The sequence below is a fragment of the Astyanax mexicanus genome, chromosome 10 (genome assembly GCF_023375975.1).
Source record: "Astyanax mexicanus isolate ESR-SI-001 chromosome 10, AstMex3_surface, whole genome shotgun sequence".
Taxonomy (NCBI): Eukaryota; Metazoa; Chordata; class Actinopteri; order Characiformes; family Acestrorhamphidae; genus Astyanax; species Astyanax mexicanus.
In genome coordinates, this window is record NC_064417.1 from 9,323,060 (window position 1) to 9,347,089 (window position 24,030).

At 38.9% G+C, this 24,030-nt stretch overlaps 1 protein-coding gene across 2 annotated transcripts in view; it reads right to left on the reverse strand.

Annotated features, from left to right (window-relative positions):
- The window catches only part of LOC111195774 (cytosolic carboxypeptidase 4), a 367,388-nt gene that overhangs the window by 59,608 nt on the left and 283,750 nt on the right, over nt 1-24,030 (reverse strand). For both annotated transcript variants that reach the window (XM_049483983.1, XM_049483982.1), the window contains one exon: nt 22,438-22,614. In XM_049483983.1, coding sequence (XP_049339940.1) covers nt 22,438-22,614 — 177 coding nt within the window. The remainder of the gene's footprint in view (nt 1-22,437; nt 22,615-24,030) is intronic.

A 24,030-nucleotide genomic window follows, 5' to 3' on the forward strand; every position in this document is an offset into this window, starting at 1 on the left:
GCTCAGGGTGTTATTTAAGCTCTTTCTATATATATATATATAGTTCTGATTTCTGAATATGGGAGGACACTCTTGTATTGTTTTATTTCAAATTATTATTTCTGCTTCAGCTTGTTCACAAACCCTACAAAAATAATATATTACGATCCAGATCTGATATGAAAATGTCACCATATACTGTTATATTTTAGTCATATTGCCCAGTTTAGTTCTGAATACACCTGTTTCCAAGAAAGAGCAAAACACACACACACACACACAAACACATGGCTATCAGCTACTACAGACTCCAGTTCGCTAGCAGAAAAGTGCTTCTTTATTTCTGTGATGAAGTCTTCATCACGTATCTAAAAGGCATATGTGACACCATTATGTGTGAGACACGGCCAATTATATGTTGATCTATGACGCTGCACCGCCGCAGACTCTCCACATGGCATTGATGTATCGCTTTTGGCGCTAAAGCACGCACACACACGCTGTAATTTGCCTGTCGCGTGTGTTATCTCTCCTTCTCTGGTGTTTCTACTGATGCGTGACCTTGTTTTTCATCCTCCTGCCCCGCAAACATAAATCACAAATCACGTGATCGCACACAACTGAGAGCTGCTCTCTCTCCTCCAAGCCTCGTTCTGCCAGTCGCAGAACACTGGAACACTGGATAACATCAGTCGTGTGGAAATTTGTGAATAAAGAGAACCTACAGAGCAGAAACACTAGCATTACTGAGTTAAAAAGAGAAAAATACAGATTAAACACATTATTATAGTGTCATTAGGCTAACATTATTTATTGTACAGCCATCCATATGATTAGAAAGGGGAATCTTTCTGTACCTTTCTGTATCAAAAGTTAACTTACTTGTGGAGAACTGTGGCACAATTCTTCTTCTATGGAATTCTATTTATTTTAATGTATTTTCATTCACTGTACGTGGATACTGAGGTCATCCAAACTATTAAGGAACACATAAAGAATCATGTAGTAATTTAAAAGTGTTAAACAAACCAAAATACTTTGTTTCTGAGGCTGGTAACTCTGTTGAACTTATCCTGTGCCACAGAGGTAACTCTTGCTCTTCCATTCGGTAACACTTTACTTGGATGGTCCATTTGATGGCCTCTTTGATGCTCAACTGACATTCAACTAACATTTAACTACATGTCTATTAAATGCAAATGAACTAAAAGGTGAAAGTAAATAATTCTCTATTGAATATAACCCAACATTCAACTCTAACCCAAACACTTATCTTAATATTTTAGGATTGGGTTTAGGGTTAGATTTTAAGTTTAGGTTAAGGTTAGGGTAAGGGTTAGTTTTAGGGTTAGATTTTAGGGTTAATTCATGGTTAAGGTTAGGGTTAGGTGTAGGGTTAGATTTTATGGTTGATTAAGGGTTAAGGTAGGGTTAGGTGTAGGGTTAGATTTTATGGTTGATTAAGGGTTAAGGTAGGGTTAGGTGTAGGGTTAGATTTTATGGTTGATTAAGGGTTAAGGTAGGTTTAGGTGTAGGGTTAGATTTTATGGTTGATTAAGGGTTAAGGTTAGGGTTAGGTGTACGGTTAGATTTTAGGGTTAATTCATGGTTAAGGTTAGGGTTAGGTGTAGGGTTAGATTTAAGGGTTGATTAAGGGTTAAGGTTAGGGTTAGGTGTAGGGTTTGATTTTATGGTTGATTAAGGGTTAAGGTTAGGGTTAGATTTTAGAGTTGATTAAGGGTTAAGGTTAGGGTTAGGTGTAGGATTAGATTTTATGGTTGATTAAGGGTTAAGGTTAGGGTTAGGTGTAGGGTTAGATTTAAGGGTTGATTAAGGGTTAAGGTTAGGGTTAGGTGTAGGGTTAGATTTTATGGTTGATTAAGGGTTAAGGTTAGGGTTAGGTATACGGTTAGGTTCTATTTTGAATCATTTACATTCAACATAGGGTTAAGTTACATTTAATGGACATTCAATTCAGTGTTAGTTGAATGTCAGTTGAGCATCAACAAGGCCATAAAATGAACCATCCAAGTAAAGTGTTACCTTCCATTCTTGGGACGGTCCTGATGAGAGCCAGTTTCACCATAACGTTTTTGAAATTTTCATGACAAGTTCTTGAAATGTTTTGTATTGACAGATTTTTTTACTTAGTTGAGTAGTTCTTTTCATGATATGGATACATCTTCACAACTTTACAACTGATGCTCTCAAACTCATTCAGAGGCAAGAAATTCAAGTAATTAACTCTTAACAAGTTTAGCACAGCTGTTAACTGAAAGCCTCAATTCCAGGTGACGCTACCTGATAAAACTGACTGAAAAAATACAGTGGTATGAAGAAGTTATTGATAATGAATCATTTTCATGATTTTCCAGCATTTTTAGTTAAATACATCATATAGCAGATGAACACAGTGATATTCGAGAAGTGACATAGAAAAAGCAATAATTTTTTAAATAAAAATAAAAAATAGGCACCCTAACAGAAAACAATAGCTAATTTTAGCTACAACCAGTGCTGACACAGATGTAAAAAATGCACATTTTTGTACAAGATAAATGCACTGCTCTCGAGCAGAAATCCCTGCAGAGGGTAGTGCATCAGCTCCCAAATCTTCTGGATTTATACACCAACCTCTGCCTAAGGATATCTAGAACGATCATGAAGCACCCGTCCCATCCAAGCCACCCCCTGTTCTCACAGCTGCCCAGTGAAAGAAGGCTCAGAAGCTTCTCAGAAGACCAGAACCAGCGGGTTCCGAGACAGCTTCTTCCCCCAGGCGACCAGGCTGTGGAACAGCCAGTAGAACAGTGTTCTGCCCAACCCACCCCACTGACACCCATACAAACTCACTGCACCTGGCACTTTACTATATACTGCACCTACTAGAGTTTCCCATATTATCCTACATATAGCATTCTGAACCCTGTACCTTCCACACAACACATCCTGTACCTGAACTTTACTCATAGTTACTCTACTAGTCACCTGCTGGACTATTTCTATCACTTCCACACACACACACACACACACACACACACACACACACTTTAGATATCTGCACATCTATATAGCATTGTATATTTATATATTCAGTTATATTTAACGTATTTCCGTGCAATTCCATATGTCAATACAGTATGTCTATAGTGTAAGTTATTGTGTGTATTGTGCATACTGCAAAGTTATCTGTATATTCAAATTTATATTCACTATTCTACTTGTTGTAAATACTGTGACAACATGACAATAAAATATATTGAATAAAAGCTTGAATAGTCTTTGTGGAAAAGTACAACCAACAGAACAGAGCTGTCTGGAGCAGATAAATATGATCCTATTGGCACCATTTCTAATGTCAGGTCAATGATTGCTCAAATATTGCATCCAATATACTGTATTTGGGATGAGTTGACCAATGACTGAGCAGGCGTCGCAATATTTTACTCAAAAACTGATCAAATTATTGTAAATAAAAAAAATGTAAATTGAAAGGAAAAACAATTATTAAGTAGTCAAATATTTGCCCTTTTGTCTAAAATAACCTACATTTCCTATAACCACGCGGCAGTCTCTGACATCGACTGGGAGAGATTATTTCCCACTCCTCCATGCAGAATTCTTTCAGCTGTGTAATTCTTCATAATAAATATTTTTTTGTACAGTCTCTAATTGTCCTGCAGCAAAGCAGCTACAAACCGTGATATTTCCACCACTATTCTTCACAGTAGGTATGGGTTCTTGTGCTTCAATGCTGTGTTTGGTTTGCACCACACATGTTTTCTTTTACCGGCCAAGTGCACCGCTTTACACCATCAGTTCTCTTCATTCTGCTGCCTTTGTAACACAATCCACTTGTAAGATCTATGGAAAAGGCTGATTGATACATTCTGTAAAAGCAGCAAAAATCTTCCCAAGCATCTTTTCAAACCACAAAAGAAACAGCACTCAGGCTTCCGTTCCCTTTTGACATCTGTGCTGTATGACATCAATGATTTCGCTGCAACCTGCAACTAATTATTTCTTCTTATTCACGGGAAGGAAATACTGCTCAGAAGTTCTGAATGTGGCTGGTGAGCTGGATGGTTTCTGTGAATAGATCTCTAACAGTTCTCTGAAATTCAGAGCTTAAATGTCAACAGGAGCAATTAAAGTAAATCCTGGAATAACACGAACCGTTCTTCACCCACCAACTCTGCCTCCGTGTCCTCTGTTAACTCCATGAAAACGATGACACTCTCTCTCTCTCTCTCTCTCTCTCTCTCTCTTTTACTCTGGTACCTGCTTTTCTGGAGCGTTTATACTGTATTTAACACAAAAACTACACTTGTTGACACCCGAAATATAAATCAATAAATATTAACACACAATGTATTGCTGAAAAAGCTTGGCATACAGTTATTTCTTAGAAATATACTGTAAATGACTACAGGTCAGGTCTGATTAGACACTGGGGGCCCTATCTTACAACCTGCGCAAGGTGCATCATGATGCTCATTCCTATCTTCCTATCCTATATTCCTATAAACAGGAATATATATATATATATATATATATATATATATATATATATATATTTTTTTTTTTTTTTTCAAACCTTGCAAATGTGCCGTCAAAATTGCGTAGGGGTTTGGAAATGGTAGCAAGGTGTGTTTAGGTATATTTCTGGCATGTTTCTATTTTGGCAGTGGAAAACACAGGTGCGCCAATGACTGGAATGAACCTAGACAATAGTCAATCATCAGAGTTCATTCGTGTGCCCAGCACTTACAGGGGTTGCACAATGAAACTGAAACACCTGGTTTTAGACCACAGTAATTTAGAGGTGCACATTTAATTCTGCCGTGATTTGAGCAGCCATGTTTAGTTTTTTTTTTTTTGGATACAATCCGGGTTAGCACCCGAACATCCCTTTCAGACAGCCTCCTCTTACAGCGTCCACAGTTAATCCTGTTGGATGTGGTTCGTCCTTCTTGGTGGTATGCTGATATTACCCTGGATACCGTGGCTCTTGATACATCACAAAGACTTGCTGTCTTGGTCACAGATCTGCCAGCAAGACGTGCATCAACAATCTGTCCTCTTTTGAACTCTGGTATGTCACCTATAATGTTGTGTGCATTGCAATATTTTGAGCAGAACTGTGCTCTTACCCTGCTAATTGAACCTTTACACTCTGCTCTTACTGGTACAATGTGCAATTAATGAAGATTGGCCACCAGGCTGCTCCAATTTAGCCATAAAACCTCCCACACTGAAATGACAGGTGTTTCAGTTTTATTGTCCAACCCCTGCTCATTTAACGGACATGCTGCAGCTCACAAAATTGACTTTGACTTCAACAATAAACAGAACAAAGAAAAAATATCATTGCTGTTCACTTAAATGAGCTTCTGGCATATAGGTCATGAACCTTCACAGCAAGAACATGCTGGTCAGTATCCTCTGAGATGAACAAAGCACTGCACTGTTAAGATACCAACGTGCCAATCAGAGTTCACCTGCCTCTTAAAGAGAATAGCAAGTTAAATGCTGATTGGTTTATTTCCTGTTACACCTAAAACACATCCATGATTAATGAAGAGAATTACATTCAAGTTTCATATTTTTTACCCTCAAGACGCACCAACATGCCATAAATCCAACTGTGTGGTGCACAATTGACATCTCGCCTATTGATCGCTATAAACTATAAAAAAAGCTCTTAGGGGATATTTTGGAAGTTTACCTCTTGGTGAGATATCACTCACTGCTATACATGCACCTACAACAAACTCCAAGACATTTAGACCAGTTTACAGACTTTGAGAGGAGGAGCATCATTGGACTCATTGGAGAGGGAGCATGACATATGTCATTTTAACAAACGGTCCATCAGCCAGACACTGTCACCTTTGTTGGCAGTGGCATTATAGCAATGTTCCAATGATGCTACCAACTATTTCAAATGTGTTTAATTGTCAGCATGCCCTAAAATCCTTGCTCTATCCTTGAGCACTTCACTGTGAAACTGGCTTTTAGACTTCCTGACTGGAAGACCACAGGCAGTGCGGGTTGGCAGCAGCACATCCAGCATCATCACACTGAACACAGGGGCTCCCCAAGGATGTGTGCTGACCCCCACTTCTGTTCACTCTGCTGACCCATGATTGCACACCAGCACACACCTCCAACCTCTCCGTCAAGTTTGCGGATGACACGACGGTGGTGGGTCTCATCAGCAACAACGATGAGTCACACTACAGGAGCGAGGTGAGCCGCCTGGCCTCCTGGTGCAAACACAACAATCTCTCTCTGAACACAGAGAAGACCAAGGAGATTGTTGTGGACTTCAGGAGAACTCACACACAGCACACACCTCTGTCCATCAACGGAACTGCTGTGGAGAGGGTGAGCAGCACCAAGTTCCTGGGTGTGCACGTCACAGAGGACCTCTCCTGGAGCACCAACTCAGCATCACTGGCCAGGAAGGCAAATCAGCGTCTCTACTTTCTCCGCAAGCTGAGAAGAGCTGGAGCCCCCACCCCCATCATGACCACCTTCTACAGAGGGGCAATCGAGAGCATCCTGACCAGCTGTTTCACTGTGTGGTGCGGGGCCTGCACAGCATCCTGCCGCAGGACCCTCCAGCGCATCGTGAGAGCAGCTGAGAAGATCGTTGGCACCTTTCTCCCCTCCCTTCCGGACTTGTACAGCTCCCGCCTCACACGGAACCCTCTGTCTGGCAGGAGATCCCTCTCACCCACTACACAGCTTCTTCAGCCTTCTGCCATCAGGGAGGAGACTGCGGAGTCTCGGGGCGAGGACCAGCAGACTGCGAGACAGCCCCATCCATCAGGCTGTGAGGATGCTGAACTCTCTTCCTGCTCTACCCCCCATCCCAATCCTGCCCCCAGGACACACTCACTCAGCATCCTGACCCCCCCACTAATACAGTACTGAAACTCTGCACTACTATGCACAAAGTACTGGTCCCTTCCAAACGGACTTGCACTACACACCCAATATCTGCACTACTGCTATACTTGCACTGTCAATACGCACTTTAATTCCACTTAATTAAACTGTGTACTTTAAGGACTTACGCACCCATTCCCTTTACCAGCCTTAAGCTATATACCATATACCCTATTTGCACTACTGTTATATACTATTTATACTGTCATTCCATCTCAATCACCATCAATATTGCACTATTGTCTTACGTATGTTTATTGTGTCTTGTTGTATAGTACATATAGTGTCTCCCACTCTTTTATATTATATATCTATTTTTTGTTTTACTTATAATTGTATATCTATTTCTCCCCCACACTACTGCACCTTGTTTTTGTCTCATGTATGTCTATTTGTGTCCCTGCTGTATTGTACACATTGTGTCTCCCATTCTCTTTTATTATATCTATTATCTGTACTTGCTGTAAAATTGGGAAGGAGAGTAACGTAATTTCAATTCTCTGTATGTCCTGTACATATGCAGTATTGACAATAAAACTACTTGACTTGACTTAACTTGACTTGATAAATTGTCTATTTTATTTGAGTTATTTTTTATAATTTATATTTCAAATTTTTCCCAGTTTCTCCCCAATTTACACAGCCAATTATCCAACTCACTCACTAGTGTAGTGTCCATCCCAACACACCAGGAGGATGAAGATTAACACATGCCCCCTCGGATACATGTAGAGTCAGCCACCATTTCTTTTCGGCTGCTGCAGCATCGCCAAATAGCATCACAGCGCGCTTGAAGGACAGCGCAGTGGCTCGGTTCTGATACATCAGCTCACAGATGCCTAGGGTGTGGACATCACCCTTTGGAGTGATGTGGGGAGAGAGCGCCATCTACCGACCCGGAGGGAGCAGGGCCAATTTTGCTCCCTCTGAGCACCGGCAGCTTGATGGCAAAGCTGCATGAGCTGGGGTTGGAACCTGTGACCTCCCGCTCATAGTGGCAGCGCTTGAGACCACTGGACCACTCAGCACCCTTTAATAAAGTGTCTATAATACGCACAGAACATCTTGAGCTGTCACTGATATCACTGATAGCAATTATTTGGTTCAGGAGTTCCAACATCGAGAGCTCATGTTCTTCTACCGGCTCTCTCGCATGCTCTTAGTGTGTAGTGTTCATCAGAGTGTGAATAACACCCTTCCTGTCCAACCAATCCGTATGTTCTTTAAAGCAGGATTTGGTCCGTCTCAGCTCCCTGCCGCTCGATAAAGGCCGGTGATGAATACTGGATGGGTACGGACGTCCGCTTGGCTAAAGGACTGACCTTCACAAATGATTCAGTGAGGATCTCAGACGTTCTTTTGAAGCTCATGTTTGCCCCGCAAAACCTGCTCAGGGTTTACTGGACTGGCCGACTCCAGCAAAACTTTGACTTTCATAAAACATGGAAGTGTGTGAGTGTGTGTGTGTGTGAGTGTGTGGAGTGCTGCAGTTCGTACATCGCCTGAATTGTAAACAAGTGAAGGTAGCTGTTCAGCTGGGGAATACACTGAATCCAACGTAGAGCAATAAGAGCTTCTATTAGGCCCTACTTAATAGAAGGTCTTACGTGATTTATTTTTGTGTGTATTTGTTTTTGCAACATTCCTGCATAATTCAGTGCTTGAGATGAACAATTTCAAAACAGGGGGTGGGGTAAAATTGTGCTTCATTGTGGAGAAAACAACATTTTATGACTACAGCCCAAATACAGCTCTGGAAAAAAATTAAAAGACCACTTCAGTTTCTGAATCAGTTTCTCTGATTTTGCTATTTATAGGTGTTTTATTCTAAAAAAAACTTTGGACAACATTTCTCCCAAATTCCACTTAAAAATATTGTAATTTAGAGCATTTATTTGCAGAAAATAAGAAAAAAAATGTTCAAAAATCAATGTTTGGTGGAATAACCCTGGTTTTTAATCACAGTTTTGGCATGTTCTCCTCCACCAGTCTTACACACTGATTTTGAATAACTTTATGCCTTTACTCCTGGTACAAACATACAAGCAGTTCAAGTTGGTTTGATGGCTTGTGATCATCCATCTTCCTCTTGATTATATTCCAGAGGTTTTCAATTTGGTAAAATCAAGGATAAACATCATCAATTAAGTGGTCTTTTATTTTTTTGCTGTATGTGCAAAGCATGGTCATCCAAGCAAGAGGTGTCTACTTTGAAGAATCTAAAACATAAAACATACAGTATTCTGGTTTGTTTAACACCTTTTTGTTTAACTAAATCATTTAATTAATTAATGTTTTTTTTTTCATAGTTTGGATGACTTTAGTGTTTATCTACAATGCAGATTTTTTTTTAATAATGAAAAAACAAACACTGATTTTAAGGTGTGTCCAAACTTTTAACTGGTACTCTACGTCATAGAACTCTTTACCACCCACAGTGGACAGTGCAGTGAGTGGTAATGAATCTGGCAGAAATCAAATCAATATTCAACCATCAGTTTTATTGTGAAGAGGTAGAGTTGGTATACAGTAAATAATTATATTTAAGTAAGTCTTAATTTTTCAAAAAATACTTCAAATTACTATAAGAAAGGAAAGTCAACAAAGCCGCAACATTTCAAGAACTTTGAAAGTATCCTCAAGTGCAGTCAGTCGCAAAGACCATCAAAAAGGTTATGATGAAACTGGCACTCATCAGGACCACCTCAGAAAAGGAAGGCAAAAAGTTACCAGCCTCAGAAACTGCAAGTTTATAAAAAAGGAAGTAAGTTTAAGTTTCTACATGATTCCTTATTTGTTCCTTTATAGTATGAATGACTTTAGTATTCATTTACAATGTTGAAAAAAAACCTTAATGAGAAGGCCTCTCATAAACACCTCCTTAGAAAAAAAACAATTATCATAAAGCTGATCTTCGCGCTTAAATATGGAGAACAAAGCTGCTATTGGACGACACTGTTCAATTGCATTCAGCCTCTCCAGTGTTGTCCTCATTTAACGTTATAGCTCTCTAATTAAAGTGCTCTATTGAGATTAATCACGCACCATAAGCATCTCTTTAATCAATCGGCAAACATCAAATTACCGTCTCGGACATATGTTACACAAAATAGCTGTCACCATTATTTTTTTTTTTCCGGAGACCCAATTAAATTTCTGGAAATCGGATCAGTCATAATTCCATTTACTGCGGCAAAATAGGATTAACTGATTTATAATCTGCCTTTCAGCCACAGCCATAAAAGAACTGATTCAAACTGAGTCTAAACATTCACCCTGGCCTCGGCCACCGTGTCCTCATCCCTGCCAGATCCACACTGTGTGATGCAGGCGTCTAATCAGCGTGTCCCGCAGATAAAGTTAAAGCTTTATAATTCCCTCCTCTGAAGCCTCTCGCTTAATTAGACCAATGACAGAGGCTGGACTATCCACATGCTTAAAACTGAGTGTAGCCATTATATTAAAACCACTGACAGGTAAAATGAAGATTGATTTAGCTTGTTTCTATGGCAACGGCCAATTTTTTAACTGTAATGATTTGAAATGTTCCAATTTTTTTGAGTTTTGAGGCCAATTTGAACAACTTTTAAGAGGAACTTTTAAAGAAGTTAAAATCTCAGATATAGTTCTGATACTGTAATTATTTTATATATGTAGAAAAAGTCTCACCAACTTGAAAAAATAAAAAATAAACTTTGTGTTTTTAATTTAAGTTCTAGAAAAAAAAATATTTTAAGTTCTGCTGACAACGTAATAAAAAAATTAAGTTGTGTCCTCTGGAATATAATTAAGAGGAAGATGGATGATCAAAAGCCATTAAACCAAACTGAACCTCTTGCATTTTTGCACCAGGAGTAAAGGCATAACGTTATCCAAAAGCAGTGTGTAAGACTAGTGGAGGAGAATATACCAAGATGCATGAAAACTGTGATTAAAAAACAGGGGTTTTTATTATTTATTATTTCTAAAACTTTATGAATATGACCTTGTTTTATTCGTCTTATCTGAGGTCTGAAAGCTCTGCATCTTTTTTGTTATTTCAGCCATTTCTCATGTTCAGCAAATAAATGCTATAAATGGCAATATTTGTATTTGGAATTTGAGAGAAATGCTGTCTGTAGTTTATAGAATAAAACAACAATGTTCATTTTACTCAAACATATACCTATAAATAGCAAAATCAGAGAAACTGATTCAGAAACTATAGTGCTCTCTCAATTTTTGTTTATTGAAGTAGGCAGGGATTTATGACTATTACATATCTGTCTTGCAGTAATGCAGTAGTGACCCTCTGGACCCAGCCAACAAACAGTCTATATAAACACAAAACACAACAACTTGCTCTTACAGCCTTCAACACTGAGGCCAGGCAGAAAAAATATTATTTAACACTGCACTTTATGTCTGAGTTTCTCCAGAACTAAGGCTGGAGCAGTATTAGCATTAACCGCTAAGTGCAGATCTAGCTCTTTCGCCGTATTTTCACCACATTAAAAAAAGCTATGTAGGATGAACACTCAGGGTTCCTCGGTGTAGCGTTGTCGGGTGACATTTACCGCTGCTAACCACGCTGTTACAAATATTGGAAATCTAAGCTTACAGTTTTCAGGAGAGAAATCTATATAGATTAACATCCAGTGTTATCCAGTTTCTTTTTTAAGAATTACAGTTTTGTTTATGTAGGCGCTTCTCACAGCTTCCCCATCAGAAGGGAACGATGGCGACACCCTTGTTCTTTACTAGTGTCGCTTAAAACGCACCTTGTAATCCGGTGTGCCTTATGTATGAAAATAGACCAGAAAACAGACGTTTATTGACTGTGTGCCTTATAGTGTGTAAAATATGGTATATAAATACAAAGACAAGGCAACCTATGGAGAAATATTACAGCTTGATGGTAAATTAGAGTTCTTGTGGAGTTTATGTATTGATGCATCAAAGCTGTTATGCTAGCCTAAGGGAGACCTACACAATGTTAGGCCAGTATTTTTTATGTTATGCCTAAATGCTGTATGGAATACAGTGCATGCTAACCTTTGTGTCAAATCAATAACATAACTTTGTTTTTATGGACGTTATCTTTACAGTAAAGTGCAATTTCTGAAATAAATAAAGGGCCTGACTGGACTGGCCTCTATTGACCCTATTAGAAATATAACAGTATATTCTAAATATTCTATGTAATAAAATAAGAGATTTTATGTTTTACAAAAATGCTTTAGTACATAGCAAATGTACACACTTACACAGAAGCCCAAAATGATGCTAAATGCAGAAATACACACCTTTTCCCCCAGTTTGATCAGTTTTATTGTTCTATGACATGAAATGTTTACCACCTGGACCATTAAACACAACCTAAAAAGAGCCACATCACTTCAGGTGCTTAATTAAAGCTCTCTGCGCTAATCTCATTAAGATAGCTGCTCATTTTAAGCCACACGTTTCATCTCAAAGACAAAGACTTGATTAAATTGAGGGGAAAGCGAGAATGCATTTCATTCAGCAGCTCCAAACGGCTGATCTGGGGTGATTAGAAGTGTCTGTCTTGTGATGCAAAGGAGATTCTTTCTGAAGATTACCTTTAATTTAGGAAAAGGCTCGTCTTCATTGAGACTGCGTGAAGAAAGAAAGCTGGCGTCTGTGTCACTGACTGGCTGGGTTAAATGGAAATGTTTCACTTTGTATCTGGGGGAGATCTTCACTGCATATGGAAGAAGCAGTAGAACATCTAAGACGTCATGGAAAAGTTAAGAAGTTTAAAAGTTAGGTAGAACACTAAAAGCATTACAGTGTGTTTTTTTTTTCCTTTACATCAACTAAAACCTGTTTTAATGGTAAAGACTGAGCAGAAAAGTAGGCCAAATGACATTTATAGCACTGCTGCAAACACTGTATACTGGCAGGCAAATTTTACTCAGATAACCCAAATCTCCTGCAACTACTGTGATTTAGCTGCATAGTGATTCCCACTGGACCTAAATTTTTAACAAAAAAGAAAAAAACCAACCACCAAAACCATAAAAAGGCAAGTTTGTGATTCAATGTCACATTCGTACACTTGTTACATATTGGGCAAAATAACCAACAACCACCAGTTTAACATTAAAAAAAATAAGAATACACCCTATATATTTTTTATTTATTTTAGAGACAGCAATATATTAGACCAGCCCATGGAAAGCTACTACATAAACACAAACTCACCGGCCACCTGTCCAACTATTCTTTAACGCAAATTAGAGGTTAGATCGGGCCCAAAAAATCTGACCCGACCCAGCTCGAGCCCGTGCACGTTCTGCCCGAGCCCGACCCAACCCGAACCATAAACTGTTATTATGAGCCCGAGCCCGAGCCGCCCCATAAACTGGCTGTTTCGGGCTGATTGAATGAGCGAAATATGATCAGAATTATGTTAAATAACACTGTAACATAGAAGCATAGAACTATTATTTAATTAAAATGATTTATAAAGAACAGCTAAACACAGTGCTGCAGGTCAAACGCGGAGGAGTTCACGTGCGAGAGAGAGAGAGAGAGAGAGACACAAACAGAGAGAGAGAGAGAGAGAGAGAGAGAGACACAAACAGAGAGAGAGAGAGAGAGAGAGAGAGAGATTTGCGTGTTCTGATGTGAGCTACTCACAGGTAAAGGTTTCTTTTATCTCCTCGTGCTCATATTCTAGTCCCATACATAACTCTGCAGCTCTCTCAGTGTTTTCTGTCGTATTTTGCGGCTAGCGCGAGCGCTTACAACTAACACCGCGGACCGCGAGGTGCCGCCGCACTTGTGCCGAGTCCGACTCCCTGCTGAATCCGACTCCCGCTTCGTGGACAGAATCGGCACAACACCCCCCGCTTTACAACTGCGGGAGTGAAAACAGCGATTATAAATGAATTAGTTTAATTTCACTTTCAGTTTTCGTTATTTTATTTAAAAATAAAAAAATAATTTAAAAACAGTTGCCTACATCTCAGACTATTTTCTGGAGCCTGACCCGACCCGGCCCGAGGAATATGGTGGGAAATCTCGGCCCAAACGATTTCGGGTCGGGCCTCGGGTCAGGTCGGGTTCGGGCAGAGAATCTAACCTCTAACGCAAATGTCAAATCAGCCAATCACATGGCAGCAACTCAATGCATTTAGGCATGTAGACATGGCCAAGACAATCTGCTGCAGTTCAAACTCTGCATCAGAATGGGGGAAGAAAGGTAATTTAAGTGATTTTGAACGTGGCATGATTGTTGGTGCCAGACGGGCTGGTATGAGTATTTCAGAAACTGCTGATCTACTGGGATTTTCACGCACGACCATCTCTAGGGTTTACAGCGAATGATCTGAAACAGAGAAAAAAATATCCAGTGAGCGGATACAGTTCTGTGGGCGCAAATGCCTTGTTGATGCCAGAGGAGAAAGACCAGACTGGTTCCAGCTGATAGAACGACAACAGCAACTCAAATAACCACTCGTTACAACCGAGGTCTGCAGAAGAGCATCTCTGAACATCAGCACAACACATCCAGCCTTGAGGCGGATGATGAGCTACAGCAGCAGAAGATCACACCGAGTGTCACTCCTGCAGCTAAGAACAGGAAACTGAGACTACAATTCACACAGGCTCACCAAAACTTGGCATCAACAACATGAAAGCTATGTTCGATCCATCCTGCCTTGTATCAACAGTTCAGGCTGGTGGTGGTGGTGCAGTAATGGTGTGGGGGATATTTTCCTGGAACACTTTGGGCCCATTAGTACCAATTGATCATCATGTCAATGAGCAACGCCACAGCCTACCTGAGTATTGTTGCTGACCATGTCCATCCCTTTATGACCACAGTGTACTTGTATCTTCTGATGCTACTTCCAGCAGGATAATGTGCCATGTCATAAAGCGTGAGTCATCTCAGACTGGTTTCTTGAACACGACAGTGAGTTCACTCACTGTACTTAAATGGCCTTCACAGTCATCAGATCTCAATCCAATAGAACAGCTTTAAGATGTGGTGGAACAGGAGGTTCGCATCATGGATGTGCAGCCAACAAATCTGCAGCAACTGCGTGATGCTATCATGTTAATATGGACTAGACTCTCTGAGGAATGTTTCCAGTACCTTGTTGAATCTGTGCCACAAAGGATTAAGGCAGTTCTGACAGCAAAATGGGGTCCAACCCGGTACTAGCAAGTTGTGCCTAATAAAGTGGCCGGTGAGTGTATGCTTGCTGTTGACTACCTTCCTAAAATACGTTTTATAGGGTGTGTGATGTCTGTTTAATGTCTGACCCACAGAACAGGCTTTTTATTATAGAAGAGGGAAGCATGAAGTGCTGTAAAAAATTCCGGAAAAAAACGTTGATAACACACAGTGGACCAACACCAGCAGATGACATGTCTCTCCAAACCATCACTGATCATCAGTAAATTTTACATTTCATTTAGAAAAATCAAGGGAGCAGAGTCTGGAGGAAGAGTGGAGAGACACACAGTCCAAACTGCTTGAGGTCTAGTGTGAAGTTTCCACCAATCAGTAATGGTTTGGAGAGACATGTCATCTGCTGGTGTTGATCCACTGTATATATTACAGTGTATATATGTATTTATATTATCAAGTTCAAAGTCAGTGCAGTTTTGTTTTCCCACAAAATCTTACAGCACTTCATACTTGTCTCTGCTGACGACTGTTATGGAGATGCAGATTTCATTTTCCAGCAGGACTTGGCACACTGCTTTCACTGCCATTTTTTCACTGATTTTTTATTGGTTTTCATTGGCTGTAAGCCATAATCATCAGCAATAAAATAACACTTAAAATAGATCACTCTGTGTGTAATACATCTATATAATATATGAGTTTCACTTTTTGAACTGAATTATTGAAATGAAGTAACTTTTCAATGATATTCACATTTTTTAAGATGCACTACCTAGAGCTTCCACTTACTGGCCACTTTATTAGAAACACCTTACCCTTAAGCATCCATTTTTGGCCACTTTAATAGAAACAGCAGCCTAGTACTTCCACTCAAAGGTCACTTTATTACAAACACCAACCTTGTACTTCCACTCCAGGCAGTGATGTCAGTGGAAAGTCACAGACTCTCAGCCCCTCATTCGCTGCCTGAGTAGGCCATTACATCCTTCTCCCCCATGGATCTCAAAGCCAATTCCACATCTCGCTGAGGCCTTAATTGGCATGAATTAGCTTTGAACAAGTGGAGGGCTCCTCTCTTTCTCTCCAGCTCTCTCAGACTCACATTAAAAGAGCAGAAGAAAGCCCACTTGAGTCTGCGGTGCACTGTAATGGTCTGGCAGACTCCTGATGTCTGTGGCGAGTATTAGTACAGACTTTTTAATCAAGAACCACTCGGGCCAGAGCCCAAAAAACTAAGAAGTGTGTGCACCAACACATCTGGCCCTCCACCTGCTCACACTGCGTGCCTCTTAATGAAATGTCTGGTTTTCTGATCCATTAGCCCAAATCTCCACGCAGTTAGGGCTTCATATGTCCTGTATATTGGCTGACACGCTTCTCCGCAGCTGACGGACCGCGCTGCCGAGGTTTATGCTGACGCTCATTACACGCTGCCGCGGTGGTCTGGGGGAGACTCTCATGTGTGTCGTATCTGAAACAGCCTCAGCTGCCTGGGGAGTCCCAAAACACCCATCCCTGCAATCTGAAAGGCTAAGGATAATGGCACGGATAAAGGCTACAGAATGCACAATATATATATATATATATATATATATATATATATATATATATATATATATATATATATATATATATATATATATATATATAAAGGTTAAAATAGGAGGGATTTACAGGCATCATCCGAAGATCAATAAGAACAGACACTGCTAGACGGCATCAGGGTGCTAATATGCTTCTTAGAAACGTAATACCAGCGCTGGCTTTCCTCCAAACACAACCACACAGTAATTACTAACATCCACCTCCACCTGTGCGCTCCTAACAAGCTCGTGTTAGGCTCTGTAGGAGGCCCAGAAAGGCACATCAACTCAATCCATTTCTGGGGGATGAAAACCTCACAGACGAGGTCTATTATAAGAGCAAAAGACCGATATCCTACATTTTCTTGCATTTTATTTATTTTCTTGACATACATTTATTATACTTGAGTATATGTGGGTGTGCAAAGCAAAAATAGGCAATTTTGTCACTGATATAGTGGCATGCAACAGGATTGAACAACCCTGGGCTATATTAGCTGCTACATACAAAGAATATGTGGGCAGTGATAGTTGCTAAAGGTGGTATAACCAGGCAAAGGTCTGAACATACAGTACAGTACCTTCTCATTCTATGTTTTAATTTATTAAATTTGTCCCTACATTGTAAATACTGTAAATACTTAGTCATCCAGACTATGAAGAAACACATACAGAATCATGTAGTAACTTAAAAGTGTTAAACAAACCAACATACTGAGGCTGGTAACTCTGATGAACTTTTCCTGTGCAACAGAGATAACTCTTGCTCTTCCTTTCCTGAGGTGGTCCTGATTAAGAGTCAATTTCATCTTAACATTTTTTTTTTTTTTTCAAATTTTTGAAATGTTTCGGATTGACTGACCTTCTTTTCTTAAAGTATTTTATTTTTTATTTAGTTGAGAAGTTCTTGTCATAATAAGACTTAGAGCATTATTTAAATAGAGCTATTCACTGTATACCTGTTACTCTACCTCTTCACAACTTTACAACTGATGCTCTCAAACACATTAAGAGGCAAGAAATTCAAGTAATTAACTCTTGATGAGTTCAGCACAGCTGTTAACTGAAAGCCTGAACTCCAGGTGACTCTACCTCATAAATCTGACTGAGAAAATCCAGCCAAGAGGTGCTACTTTGAAAAATCTAAAATATAAAACATACTCTGGTTTGTTAAACACTTTTTTGTTTGTTAATTAAATAATTCCATACGCTTTTCTTCTTCCTTTTTGGGTGACTTTAGTATTAATCTACAATGCAGAACATTTTTAAATAATGAAAAATTACTATTATTTTTTGATTGGTAATGCAAATGTGATTTCTTGACTGAATATATAACATGACTTTGCCATAGTTCTGTCAAAATCCATTTTAGAGACTTTGAAGGGTTTTTTTTCTGACAGTAAGAGTAAAATTACATTCTATCTCATTTTACACAGTTACACTGCTTATAACTGTAAACTGTAAATAGGTACAGGGGTTGGACAATGAAACTGAAACACCTGGTTTTAGACCACAATCATTTATTGTGGTGACGGACAGTTTCGGGTGGAAACAGGAGAGTTGAGGTGCACATTGAATTCTGTCGTGATTTGAGCAGCCGTGGTTTTAAGTTTTTTGGATACAATCCGGGTTAGCACCCGAACATCCCTTTCAGACAGCTTCCTCTTGCGTCCACAGTTAATCCTGTTGGATGTGGTTGGTCCTTCTTGGTGGTATGCTGACATTACCCTGGATACCGTGGCTCTTGATGCATCACAAAGACTTGCTGTCTTGGTCACAGATGCGCCAGTGAGATGTGCACCAACAATTTGTCCTCTTTTGAACTCTTGGTATGTCACCCATAATGTTGTGTGCATTGCAACATTTTGAGCAAAACTGTGCTCTTACCCTGCTAATTGAACCTTCACACTCTGCTCTTACTGGTGCAATGTGCAATTAATGAAGATTGGCCACTAGGCTGCTCCAATTTAGCCATGAAACCTCCCACACTAAAATGAGACAGGTGTTTCAGTTTCATTGTCCAAATCTGTAGAGCTAAAGTGATTTATACTGAATAAGCCTCAGTATAGCCTCAGTATACAGTATGCTCACATGCTATTTCAAAAAGACGTTTTCCAAGATATGTTTTTTTTCAGGCTATTTCTACACTGTTGAAAGGATGACTTCATGTACAAATCAATGGATAAAATGGATCAATACTAACCCAATCAACTAATCAATCAATCACTCTGTCAGTATTTAAACTAGCTTTGTGCTCTGACAGGTTTTGTCTGAAAGCAGCGAAAACTGACAGAAAGAACAGCGCTAAACAATGCAGTCCAACGCAATATAACACAACAGTAAAGCAGAGAGTGGGCAGCGCTGTATTTGTTAATGGGAAGAGTGTTCTTTCTTTCCTCCCTGCTGGGAGAACAAGCAGAGCCTGTTTGATTTGTTTCATTTGAAGCCTGGTGAGGATGAGCGATTGCTGCGCTCTGTAGATGCTGAGAGGGCGTTTTGAAGTCTGAAGTTTAGCCTTTTTTTCAAGCTACAACAAAAAGAAGGATTTCCAGCTCCTTTTTCAGGCTGTAATTAATGTCCAGAGTGATTTACTCAAAACTGACCATTTGAATCAAACTGAATCAAAGGAAGTGTATTGGCACTTAAATGGTTTCTTTATAAAAAAAAAATATTATAAGATATGTGATATGTGAACAATTAAAGGACACATATGTAATTACATAGTACACAAATCTACAATCACCTGATCTTAATCTGATCAGCTGAGATGGTGATTTGAGGTGATTTAATTGGGATGAGCTGAAGCTTCACAGCATGAAGGAAAGGCAGCAGCTATTGTTCAGCACCTCCAGAAACTCCTTCCTTCAAGATGCTGAGAAAACTATTCTAGGTGATTCTCCCTCATGAAGACACTGAGATTAAAATACCAAGAGTGTGCAGATCTGACCTCAAAGATAAATGTGCTAAAGTATAAAACATATTTTGGTTTGTTTAACACTTTTCTTTTACTAAATACTCATGTATGTGACTAGCTTTAATATAGTCTTTAATATTAAATTTACAATGTAAAAAAAAAACATAGAAAAGAAAGAAAACACCTTGAATAAGAAGAGGTACTGTGTGTTTTTTTTTTTTTAACATCGCAATATTGAAACCATTTATATGTATGTTAAAATACCTCTTACTGGTTACCATGAATAAGACATGAGGTAATACATTAACAATGCTTAGGTAATGTTAATTAAACACAGTACTATACACAATACACAACAATAAATCATATACTCCATTAATAATGTTAACTAAGGTAAACAAGTAACAACTGCTCCTCTTGTCATTTGCTTATATGCTGCAGCTTTGCATACAGTAATTGTTAAATATTTATTAATTAAATATTAGTTATAAATATATTTGGCTGTGATAACACTTAAGCAGTGGTAGGCAGTTTTTTTATTTTAATTACTAATGTCAGTTAAGTAATATAATATGACATATTTTACATTATTACTTTTATTGGAAATACATCTCTGCATGGATTAGAATTATTTAAATTTTACTTTATATTATGCATATATTTATTTTACTTAACAGAGCTGTCTGTATAAGGGCTTAGTAATGTTTAACAGATGTTAATCATGCTTAACAAAGGCATTATTGGTTAATCGTGGTTTATATTTGCAATTTCTACAAGTAACTTGAATTTCATAAGCATAAGCACAATCCAGATTAATATTAACTTAATAAATATATTAATATAAAACGATTACTGTATACATAACTGCAGCACACAAGCAAATGACAAGAAGTTTACTTAACATTAGTAAAGTATATGACGATAAAGTATATGATTTATTGTTCATCTTAACAAAGGATTCACTTGTAATGTGAAAATAACATTAGTTAATTAACATTACCTAAGCATTGTTACTGTATTACCTCATGTCTTATTCATGTTAACTAATGCATTAATTCATGTTAGTTAGTCAGCACTTCATGTAAATTGTTACCAGTAATTGTGTGCTAAATACAAAGAATACAAATAACGATACAAAGAACTTGCAAATACGATCCTAAAACCAAGCACGTTACTTGAATGTTTTTCCTCCACATGTCTCAAAAACCAGAAGCTCAGAAAAATAACATCTGTTATGCAAGTCCTCAGATATGAATGAGCTAATGATGCTAAAGGCAGAGGCTAGCAGAGAGGGATCTGGGCTATGATTAGCAAACCACATGTGACTAAATAAGCAGGCTAATAAATGATTAGCGCATTAGCGGCTTCGGAAGGTAATGAACTGCCGGGGGACGGAGTCCAGCACCAGTAGAGCAGAAAAGAAGTGTGGGAAGGGCAGATGGAGTGAACGCAGGAAAGAGAAGAAGGTCATGTTTAAGCGGTTGGTCTTAAATTGGTCTAAAATGCTCCCAAACACACAGAATAGAAAATATCCAGAAAGATGTCTGGTTTTATTAGCATTATTATTAAATACAAAACAGTAAAACTCTGCATTCTCTTTATCTGTGAATATAAAACATTAGAATTAACATAAAGACAGTGGGAAGTGAGTGTGTTTACCTGATAAAGATAAAGATAAAGTGTTAAAGTGTTAAAATTAGCGTACTGACCTTTTCCCTAGAAGATCACTAAATTGACCTAATGTATTCACGTATTTAAACTTAGCTTTTTGTGACACTGAACAGAAATGAAGGGTCCTATTTTAGTGATCTATAGGCAAGCAATCAACCACACACCTTGCAGTTTGATTAAGGGCATTGTAGTGTGTCTTTGGGTAACACTTTACTTGGATGGTCCATTTTATGGCCTTGTTGATGCTCAACTTACATTCAACTAACACTGAACTGAATGTCCATTAAGTTTAACTTAACCCTATGTTGAATGTAAATGATTCAAAATAGAACCTAACCATACACCTAACCCTAACCTTAACCCTTAACCTAAGCTTAAAATCTAACCCTAAACCCAATCCTAAAATATTAAGATAAGCGTTTGGATCAGAGTTGAATGTTGGGTTCTATTCAATAGAGAATCATTTACTTTCACCTTTTAGTTAATTTGCATTTAATAGACATGTAGTTAAATGTTAGTTGAATGTCAGTTAAGCATTAAAGAGGCCATCAAATGGACCATCCAAGTAAAGTGTTACCTGTCTTTGCTATCAAAACGACAGGAAAAGTACACCTTGAGCGCCTCAACATCCGTTAAAGGCATGCACTGATTCTCTGATTCACTGATTCTTAAATAATTATGTTTGTGTTTTGGGCGTAACACGCAATAAACCAATCAGCGTGTCACTCGTCATTCCCTTTCAGATCCAGGTTCTCTCCGACTTTGGCAGATTGCTATTTTAATGGTGCAGTAAAACGTGGCCAACGCTTCTAAGCAAAAAAAAAACTGACCTGCTTGTTCACACACATTCCGTCTGTTTGTTGCTGATGTAAAAGTTTGCTATGAGTTTGTGCACTGCTACATGCCCCCCACGTTTGGGGGTATACACTTGAACGTCTGATTGTTGACATCTGCCTAGGTTGCTTTCAGTCAGTGGTGCACCTGTGTTTTCTGTTGCCAAGATAGCAATACTTCAGAAATTTACCTGAACACACCACACACACTTATAAGCGTAGATATTATTTAAAAGCACTGTTGCTATTTTAACGAAACAGGCATGAAAATAGATTGTTGACAGGGTGTAAGATAGTGATGAGTGATGAGCGATAAGTTATTTGTTATGCTTGAACAAGCTGCTGTCTTACCTTGTAGATACCCTGGTCACATCCGTTGTAGGTGCTTTCCATGGTGTAGCTCCGCAGCACTCCCATCTCCCTCCACACCACCACCCGCGCCGTGGAGGCCCGAGACTTCTCCACCAAGAAGTTACAGCTGTTGAAAGAGAACGCTGGAGCAATCCGGTCCAGAGTTTTAGCAATGGTCTGAAGAGAAAGGAAAAAAGTGGAAATATAGTCATTTTATTACTAATAAAAATTTTAGTGTCTGTGTCTTGAAGGCAAGCTCTTGAGATGGCAGCAGTGTCCGGCTAAGCATTGTCCTGCTGAAATAGTGAACCAGACTGTGTGTTCAGAAAAGCTAGGGCTTTGTTACAAAGGTTACAGGACCTCATTAATATAACACTGGCCTGTCAAAGTGTGCGTGATGAAGACTGCATGAAACTGCTCCCCACACCTAGACACCAGGCCTTCTGGACATTTAGCAAGTGACAGCAAATCATTAAGCTTGATGATGATCACAGTGCCACTATTTTTTGACGTTGAGTGTACATGAGGACTATATAGGACACTGTATATAAAGTCATCATCATCGTAATCATCATCAAAATGTATTATGGTTATGTTTTTTTTTGTAATCAAGTTTTTATTAAAAGTTTTGTAGATAACAGATGTAACAATATAGTGCATTGCAAACAATGTTTTACTATTCCTTTTAATTCCCAGCCACACCCATCCCACCCCGCCCACACCTATCTCACCCCGCCCACACCCATCCAACCCCACCCCGCCCACATCCAACCCACCCCGCCCACACCTATACCACCCCACCCACACCAATCCAACCCCACCCCATCCCACAACACCCATCCCACACCACCCAACCCACACCCAATAATTTGTTAAGCGGCTGTCAGACCAGCCAGCCCAACTTTACGTACTCTCTTTGCCATGAGAAAAGTAGAACTATCAAGTAAAAGATGCAGAGACGGTCTTATTGAAAAAAATTGTGTTAGTTAATGAAGAGAGAATTCTAATTACCTGATTCCAGAATGCTGATACCTCTGGACAATTCCAGAAAGTATGCATAAAAGTACCTAAAGTATTATTATTACAGAAAGTACATACATTTTTATTTCAAATAAAACAATTAATGTCCTGCATTATTATCCATTTACCTGTGGCTAGTGATCATTTATATCATTTTCATTCATTTGTTTTAGTGCGTAAAAGTTAAAGTAAACTATAATTTGGGTATTAGAAATTTTGAATACACTGCTTTAAATATAAAAAAATAGGCCTTGTGTACTAATTATCTTAATTAATCATGAGTGTAGTTTGAGTTTAATGTAAAAGAAAAAAAAAATCAGTGTGTCACTTGTCATTTCCTTTAAGAGTCTCTGACTTTGGTGGATTGCTATTTTAACTGCACAGCACTTCTGCGCTTCTCAGCAGAGGAAGCTGACATGCTTCGTTCACACTGTGAAGGTGTATGAGCAGGTCATTACAAAAACAGCAATATTATTTTATTTAGTTTAATTATGTTTATTGTTGATGTAAAAGTTGGTTGTGCACACGTTGCACCTGCGTAGCTAAGATAGGAATGGACGTCTGAGAGGTGAC